Here is a 9,724-nt window from a genome sequence, read left to right as displayed (position 1 = left end):
CATGATGTCGTCATTTTAACGTCAATTTGTTTTATGCTTCTGTTCATGTGTTTGTTGTTGTTTTGTTGCTTTCTTTGCCTCCTCGCTCTCTCGCTCACACTCTTCTCTGTCAAACCTCCCACCCACCACCAGAGTTTCGTTCTCCGTCTCACGCTGGGAACCTCAACCGCTCGGCGTCTCTGAGCTGCACTGAGCGCGCTCCAGAAAACGTCTCCGTCGGTGGGAGCATCACTCAGATCCCAGGAACCCCGTTCCAGTACGTACCGGACTTCTGCGTACGAGCTCTCACGGACCTGCAGTTTGTCAAGGTGAGTACTGGTCAAGTATTTTTTTTAGTAAACTCTTATTTTGTTAAAGTTACAGTGAGGAACTTTTGTCAGACCGTGCTGCAGTAGAATGAGAGGTTTTCCAAAGGGAGTCTGGTGCTCAGAAACACTACCACTTTAGTCCACAGGGGGCGCCAGAATCAACACAACATGAAAGTTCCTTGTTGTAGCTTAAGTAACTAGTAATTATATCTGTCAAATAAATGAAGTGGAGTAAAAAGTACAATATTTCCCTCATTGTTTCATTGTATTATAAAATATATTATGGACCTTTTTTATGCCTTCAGTTGTGTTTAGCTGTTTTGAGGCACATAGTAAACCATCCACCTCTACCTGAGAGTGCTTTGAGTCAACTGTTGTTTTTAAACTTGCTACATAAATAAAATGTCTGGACTTGACTCGTGCAACAGCATCGTAGTAATCAATTCTGGATGTTGTGAATTTAAGCATGAACTAGGATCTCGGCTTTGATTTTTTATACGATATTTACTGTTAAAAAAAGATTAAAAAACGGTTCTATACTTGTCTGTTTTGTGCTCCTCAGATCACTCGTCCTCAGTACCAGAACGGTCTCCTGGCGTCCCGGCTGGACAGCACTCCTCAGTCTCCAGAGGGCAGTCACACTCGCCTGGACACGTCCGTCTCTTTGCCCCCCGTGACGCCACCGGGGACCCGAGCTCCGCTGCCGCTGGCCACGCCTCCCGCAAAGCGCCCGCCGTCTAAAATTCAGCCGCCGCCACCACCGCCGCCGGCAAGCAGCCGCACCGCTCCGCCCAGCTCCACCTCCACCTGCAGACCGAGCCAGTCTCTGCCTCAAGCCACGCCCCCTCCGAGCAACCACGCCCCTTTCTCCCAGCCCCCTCCGTCCTCCGTGAGCCTGACGGCGTGCACCTTTAACCCGACTCCGCCCTCCTCCGTCTCCCCGAAGCCCAAGCTGTCGCCGCCCTCTCCTGGTCCGTTAGAGACCACCACTCTGCTCAGTGAGCAGCAGAACTGTGTGGGCCCCCGCAGGCCCAGCCACACCCAGGCACACCCCCACGTCCACACCAACATCGGTCACACACACACTGAAAGCACCATATAGCGTAAAAAAAGCCCCTGAGAGGGAACTAAACTACCCGTGCATTCACTCACTACTCACTCACTCACTCACTCACTTACTCACTTACTTCCTGTTTGCTCGTTGTCTCCTGAACTTGCTGAGGATCAGCACCTCATGCGTATTTTGTAAACAGGGATCCTCTTCTAACCCGTCCTGCATGACCCCCTCCCAGAATCCACAAAATATCCATAATAGACTACAAAGATGGCCGAGGGAATGCTAGTGAGTGCGAGTGGAAACGTAGACGGGGTTTTGTGTCTGTAAAGGATCAGTTCACCGGGTTTACATAAAGACTCATTTGTTCAGATTTTTAGAGATTTCTGCCTTCAGCTCACTGAAAGATTTACTCAACAGCAACGTGTTTATCATCTGCAGACCTCCAGTCTTCATAGGAGCCACTTTACATCAGAATAACTGGGACATCGTTTCGGGAAAGACTCAATCAAAATTCATTTCCTCTAAGAAATCAGCATTAATATATCTAGGCTGTTTGTTTTGACCTGCAAACTTATTTGTTCAAAATTGTTAGCCTCTTCTTATTTAAGTTCATGTCTTATCCAGGCGACACCCTCCAGTTCTTTAAAGTGAAGTCAAAGCTTCATGTGTTAAAGCTGCATTCTCTCTAGTGTCCATCAGGGGGCGACTCCTCTGGTTGTATAGAAGTCTATGAGAAAATGACTCTACTTCTCTCTTGATTTATTACCTCAGTAAACATTGTAAACATGAGTTTATGGTCTCAATCTCTAGTTTCAAGTCTTCTTCAATACAGCATGATGTTCATTTAGTAAATTATGATCCATTTAGAGTCAAACAGACCATAAAGCAGGGTATGATTTAGGGGCGGGGCTACACAGTGATTGACAGGTCTCTACGTGTGTCAGAATGCAGTAACTGCGCAGGCCGTATTCCACAAAAACTAAATGAACCTACTTTTTCTTTCAGAGGCAGAAATCTCAAAAGCTCTGTTCATAAAACTATTGTATTGTAATTTATGTGAACTGAACCTTTAAGTCATCACTGGTGTGACATGAACAGAAAACTCACATTTCCACCCCACGGTGCGTCCAGATCAGTGCTGCAGAAGATCGTCTTACTTATTTATTTATTTATTAATTTTTCCAAAGAGTGAAACTTCCAAAAACTATAGTTTATTTTCAAAAAGTACAATTTAATTTATAAAGCGGCAGTTTGTTTAAGTGAGGCGACTTTTATTGAGGCATTTTTCTAGATTTTTGGATTTATTTTACCAACTTCAAGGCATCCATTGGTTTCTATTCATTTCTGTTGAGCTTGAAATTCATTGGGAGACTCTTGAAACTTTTTGTCTGTGTTTATTTATGTCAAAGTTACAATATTAGTCTTAAATACTTCACAAAAACGGCACATAAAGATTTAATTTAACAACTCCAGCAGGTTTCTATGGAGTCTGAATATCACTTTCTGTCTCTCTCTTTAATTTAACTCCTAAAATTAAATGAATAACAACTTGCACTCTGATTGGCTGAAAACATAACAGCTGGCCAATCAGATCCCAGCAGTTTTTTCAAATTAAAGAGAGACAGATGTCACTTTGACACAAAAGCAGACATGAAGATCAAATAACCCAGATCCACGAGTAGTTTAATGCTCAGTGTTTTTAGTAGCAAACACAAAATGTGAACTGTTCATCTTAAAGTGGGACACAAATAAATTGTGAGATTTAATTTAATGTGCATGCTTAAAACTAAATTTGATAACAAAAACTACATATTTATTTAATTTTAAAACTTGATTTTTGTATTTACTATTCAAAGACGGAATATGGGAATAGAAACATTAATATGTAAATGTAATCATCTTTTTATTATTGTTTTAGTTTATTAACGCACAATGAATTGGCTAAAGCTTTCTACATTTATTAATTTATTAACTGACTATAATTGAAGTGCTAATTGTTTTTTATACACAAACAGAAATGAGTTGAAACCGATGGCATCCTGAAAAGTAGAAATAAATTCATGCATGTGATGGTAAAATAACACGTGAGTATGAGCAAACACACGGGTATGCTCCTTTAAATTAGAGTTCTAGTGACGTGAAGGTGGGTGTCCTCATGGCCTACCTCTTGACCAAGGCAATATATGTTTTAAATTATTTCATTTCTAAGAGTGATGCTGGAGTATTTATTTTCTGTTATATTAATTTGTATATATATATAGAGAGAGAGAGATATTTAAATTTTTGTTTTCTATATTTTAGAAATTGTATTTATTGCCTTCGTTGGTTCTTGAAGTTGAAGGACGAGCTGCAGACTTCAGACACTGGTTCCTCCTCTAAATATCGCTCACTGTGAACGGAGCTCAGTGGACACCAGCTCTGTCCTGAAGCTGGATCGTTAGTTTAAACACTGTGTTCATGGACAGGAAGCGACGGACTGATGATGTCAAAGACTCTGGGCTGTTTATTTATTTATTTCCACTGAGTTATTGTGTGTTTAAACACACAAACGTGGGTTCACTTTGACACAAAAGCAGACATGAAGATCAAATAACCCAGATCCACGAGTAGTTTAATGCTCAGTGTTTTTAGTAGCAAATCCAGATTTCTACATATGTTCTGCACATGACGCTAATCACAGAGACTGAGAGTCATAACTGCTATAAATATTTTAAAAAATATGGAGCCAGAGGAGGGGATAATATTCAGAGAAAAAGGCTGAATTTCCAGAATTAAAGTCTGGAATATTCTCTGAGAATATTAAGTCAAAAAATGATTTACATTTTTTTTTTTTTTTTAATTTACCTCAAAAAGTTTTTTTCTCGTACATTTTTTGATTTCTTTCTCCAGAATGTACCACTTTAATGTCAGAGAATATCCAAGACTTTTCATGCAAATTTGTGATTTTTTCTGATCTATTTATGCATTATTTACAATGGCCGTAATAAGCCGTCATAGATAAAACACTATGACTAAAACTTAAGAAAAACATTTATTCCACACTTACATCTGTCTGTTAAAGTCACAACCTCGAAGAAGTTTTGTTGGCACTTGTGATCGTTGCCACCGACACCCTTTCATCATTGATTGAGCAGATATTTATTTAAATGAAACTTTTCGAGATTAAAACATTAAGCTACACCCAGGACATTGTTAGCTTAGCTTAGCTTAAAGACTGGAAACATGGGGGAACGCAGCTAGCATGGCTCTCTCCAAAGTTTAAACTTGTGATTAAATATTTAATGGACGGATGTGAGAGTGGAATTCATCTCAACTCTCCGCAACAATCTTTAACTTGTGTTTCACATGTGTGTTTGTTAACCTTTGAGCTCGCAGTTAAGCCCGGGGTTAAGGATTGACACTTGAATATTTGGAAACACTCACAGCACAACGACTTGATGAGATTGAATGGACAACATACATTCCACTGCATGTCTTCACACTAGTGATGTTAACCCTGTCGGGGCTAAATGTGATTGGAAACAAACCTCACATTGGCTTCCTGTAACTGGACAATTGTTTGTGTGTGTGTGTGTGTGTGTGTGTGTGTGTGTGTGTGTGCGTGTGCGTGTGCGTGCGTGTCTGTCTGAATGGCACTCAAAACCAATGTGAAGTAGATTTTATTGTGTTTGTAAATGAAGCTTTTCAACCCGTGTTCAGAGCAGACAAGGAGTTGGAGGTTCCAGTGGAGATAAAGAGAGATTTAAATGAAGACGACTGTAGCAGTTCACTCCTCTCGGACTGAGCTCAGATGTTAAAGCTGCTAGCTTGTAATCTACCGATTTATTTATTTTTCCCATATATGCAGTGACACTGAAACAATTTTAAGTGACTGTGAAGATACATTATTTTGTTGATGATATAGTGATTTATTTTAAAAAAAGATAAGAAAAATTAACAACTGTTGTATAAGCTAGCACTGTTTTGAAAAACACTTTAAACATGTGAGTCACGTAGCTTAAGTATGAAAAAAATGAATATTCCAAAGCATTTAAGGTCATTTAAAGGAGTTGTTGTTTTTTTAAACCCAGTTGCCAGAAAAATATGTTGCCATTTAACGTTTTTGCAAACCGCAGAATACGATGAATGTCCATGTTTCTGAACAAAAATATGTTTCATAAACACATTTCACATCAGCCACGCTGGTAAAAAAACGCACAATGCTGGTGTGAGTTGATATGAAATGAAAAATGTTGTTCCCCTGTTTAACAATATATGCAATATATTCCTTTGTTGTTTTTTTATATCAAAATCAAATAATCTTTTCTCCCCAAAAACTAAATATAAATAAGTGTGCATACATAAGCTAGTACCAACCAATTTCAACCAATAATACCCATAATGTGGTTGTCTCCGGATTCGTCGATCTGAAAAATGTTTTGTGTTCAAACATTAATTGAACCAGCTTAATGAAATAACGGTAACAGTACTAAAGCAAATATGCAACAACAGCACATAATTTCTCACATAATGTTATGTAATGAGCAATGTTGCGTTAAATAGCGTTGCGCAAAACAACATTGTGTAAAACAATGTTTTGTGTAAAACGACGTTGCGTAAAACAACGTAAAACAAGGGTCTGTAAAACGAAGTTGCGTAAAGCAACGTAAAACAAGGGTCTGTAAAACAAGGGTCTGTAAAACGAAGTTGCGTTAAACAACGTAAAACAATAACGGTAATAACGTATCCGCGGTTTGCAGAAACGTACAATGGCAACATCTTTACTGGCGACTGGTCTGTCAACATCTAGTTTCCAGACCTTTTGTTAATTCAGTTTTTGTGCTCAGTTTTACCACAGTGGTCCCCCTACCAGATGAATCCGGCAATATAGAAGATCTGCACTCTGTGAAAACCATAGTTATAATTCAGCAGGACCTTCCAGTTCACTTACCTTAGAGGAGAAACCTGCTCAATACATAGAAATATAGAGTCGACATAGCCTTAAGAAAAGTTAGACCTGCCTGCTGGTTCATAGGTCTCATGTAGCAATTGGTCTCATACTGGTTTCCAGTGAAGCCACTGGTTGGCTGTGTGACTGCCAGTTTGTGTACTGGGAAATGTGCAAACAATTGTTCTACTTATTAATGTTGTATTTATTGTAAACATTGTATTTATTGTTGTTCTTTTTTTGGGGGGGGGGGGGGGGGGGGGGTTATAGGCACATGAAAGTGTGGTTCTGTGAAATGGGCTTCCAGCTGTAAAACGCAGCTTTTTATTGGGTTAATTTACCCAGAAACACTGTGTTCAGCTCCCTGACTGCTGTTGTGTGATGTTACTGTAAATACTACTGTACATGAAGAGATGAACATTGAAAAAATAACTGAAAGAGATGTTGAAAATAGCTCTATTTATAATGAGAGATGGGATGTTATTTAATTTACTTCCATTGTTTTGTTAGGCATTAAATAGCAATAAACGTTGCACAGAGTTGACCTCAAATAATAATTTACTCATATATCTTTCTTCCATTTTTTTTTGTCGTTAGACGTGATAACCAAAGCTTTCTTTTTTTTCTGCATCCTGTAGCTCCCTCTTTGTCTCCTCTCCTCCCATGCTTCCTTTTCACTTTTCCTCATCCCTTTCTCTCCCTGCCTCTTATCTTGACTCCTCTCCTGCCGTTTAATAATATTGAAATTCCTGCAGCTTTGACTGCCGGTCTGAATCTGCTAAGCCGTTTTTATTGTTCAGACCTTTCTCCTTTTTTTTCTGTCATGGGACTTCATCGGGGCTTATCAGCAACTCCTGTCGTGTTGTTTTTAGCCCTGCCGCGGTGTGATGATTAGACCCGTACGAAGGTTAAATATTATCTGGCGCAGGGTTCTCAGGCCAGTTAGATTTTTTCCACACTATGTATCATTCACAAGTGGATTGTTTTGAGTCGTTTCGGGATTCGTGCATGTGGAGCGATGCAGAAACAGCAGCGTGAAGGGCCCCACCACCTGTTTTTTTGCATGTTATTATTTGCACGCAGAGAGAGATCGGGCCGTGTTTTTTAAGAGTTGTAGTGCAGACATGAGATAATTCAAGCCTCTGAAATACAAACATATTTAACTATTTATAACTATTATATGGAGGTGAAGTTATTTTCCCTTTTCATTTCCCCAGGTTACGTAAAGAAGATGCCTGTTTGGCATGTTTTAATATTCAGACAAGGCTGTATGTTTGACTTGGGTGTGAGTTTTTTATTTATTGCGATGACTGAGTAAAGATGGAGGAGCACTTCCAAACATGGACAGTGGAACTTAAAAGCAATGTGTACATACTGTTTTATAAGGAGCCCACTGTAAGGCATTTGAAGAAAATCTACAAGGTTAATAAACCTGAGATATATTTCTCTACAGAAAATCTGTCTCTTGTTTGATTCAAGTTTTCTTTGGATTGCTGGATTTTCTTTTTTGCCTGCAGGATTTGTTCATTTCTTCTAACTGATGTGAGAAATGTTTACAGGACATGTGGGAGGATCCTCAAAATTATGTTATCAAAAGGAAGCCGGTTATTATATTCATGTCATTACCAATCCTGCACTTCTTCTCATACACTGACTGAACAGATAAACTGTGTTGTGTTAAAGGACAGCTCACTTTAAAGGATACCTCCTCATCTTTTTTCAAGTCTGTCGTGAAAGAATACTCACAAGTACATTGAAGGAGTCCACAAAAAGTGAATTAACTTTCGTTAGCTAACCCCCATGTGATCTCTGACATTTGAGAGTCCAAAATGAAGAACGTAATCATAGTTTATTATCTGTATAACCCAAGAGACATAAATCTGACAGTTCAGGAGTTGCTGGTATTACGTTTCTTAAGTATACTGAACGTATTGTCCTATTAGCGACCTAGCAACCTAACAGAATTAGTAAAACTAGAGCATTTTATCACCGGGCCAATAACTAGAATAATCTACAATACTGAGAACAAAATGCCAGGATAGCATGTAGCACAGAAAAGAAAAAAAACATGTTTAAAAACATGTTCAACACTAGCTAGCGGGTTAGCCGTTATCTTGCTAGCCAAAGTAGCTCATCGACTAGCGTAGCATTTTATATAGAATAATCTACAATACTGAGAACAAAATGCCAGGATAGCAAGTAGCACAGAAAATAAATAATAAGGAATTAATATGTTTGAATATATTTAACGCTAGCTAGCATGTTAGCCATTATCATGCTAGCCAAAGTAGCTCATCAACTAGCGTAGCTACCAGGCTGTTTGTGTTTCCATTATTGTTTCCTGGCTGATCTGTAATATACAGATAGCAACATAAACAGGAACTTTAATACTGAAAAAGAAATGGCTTGTGAATTGTTGAAGCCTTTTATTAGTTTTAGTTTAACTTATTGTACACAGGATTGACTAATTACGGTGAATCTCATTCAATTTCATGTCTTTAATTCTTTATATTGTCACTTTACCTTCATGTACTTATATATAGACCTTTATATATATATATATATATATATATATATATATATATATATATATATATATATATATATATATATATATATATATAGCCTTTTACTTACTTACTTCTCATTGGTCATATATTATCTACATTTCTTTACATTCAGTTTATTCACTTAACACATTACTGTATTTTATTTTATTGAATCCCTATATTTTAGCTTGGAAACATTTTAAAGTGTGATTAAATTAGCATTATTTCAATTAATGTGTATTGAGTCTACCAGAGGCCCAGAGTGATGAAATACTTGTTTATATGAAGTCTAACAAAGAAGGGCGTTCGCTCCTCTTGTTTTCTCATTTTTTATTAGCCATGAGCGAACACTGACTGTAATTCGCTGGTTCAGAGAAGAGGCGGCGCAGTAAAAAAAACAAAAAAAACATTCAGAATCAAGCCCCAACATGAAGAGGAATCTCAGCACTCCGCCTCAAAACGAATAGAACCAAAATGGCTACCACAGCAGCTCAGTTGCCGTGTTCGTTTCCACTTGTATATATATATATACATATATATATATATATATATATACATATATATATATATATATATATATATATATATATATATATATATATATATATATATATATAATATATATAATATTATACTATATATAGCCTTTTTATTACTTCGCATTGGTCATACATTCACTACATTTCTTTACATTCACTTTATTCACTTAACACACTACTGTACTATATTTTATTTAATCCCCCATATTACTTTTAACCATTTTGTGTCTTAGATTCTAATTTGTACGACCCAAAATGGCCGCCACAGCAGCTCAGTTGCTGTATTCGTTTTGTTTGGCTGGCGCAGCCCCCCTCGGTGGGCGGGGACGCTGTGGAGTCACATG

The 9,724-nt window shown here is 38.0% G+C and overlaps 1 protein-coding gene across 2 annotated transcripts in view; it reads left to right on the top strand.

The window, feature by feature from the left end:
• LOC137869174 (metal transporter CNNM4-like) overlaps positions 1 to 6,530 on the top strand; it is a 20,035-nt gene extending 13,505 nt beyond the window's left edge. For both annotated transcript variants that reach the window (XM_068706387.1, XM_068706388.1), the window contains 2 exons: positions 133 to 308; positions 871 to 6,530. In XM_068706387.1, coding sequence (XP_068562488.1) covers positions 133 to 308; positions 871 to 1,410 — 716 coding nt within the window. In that variant the 3' untranslated portion in view covers positions 1,411 to 6,530. The remainder of the gene's footprint in view (positions 1 to 132; positions 309 to 870) is intronic.
• Positions 6,531 to 9,724: the final 3,194 nt, after the last annotated feature.

The sequence above is a fragment of the Cebidichthys violaceus genome, unplaced genomic scaffold, assembly GCF_023349555.1.
Source record: "Cebidichthys violaceus isolate CVI_PGR_0920_01 unplaced genomic scaffold, fCebVio1.0.p SCAF_12, whole genome shotgun sequence".
In the NCBI taxonomy this organism is placed as follows: domain Eukaryota; kingdom Metazoa; phylum Chordata; class Actinopteri; order Perciformes; family Stichaeidae; genus Cebidichthys; species Cebidichthys violaceus.
The sequence above is the reverse complement of the archived record's forward strand: the minus strand, read 5'-3'. Positions and strand labels throughout refer to the sequence as shown.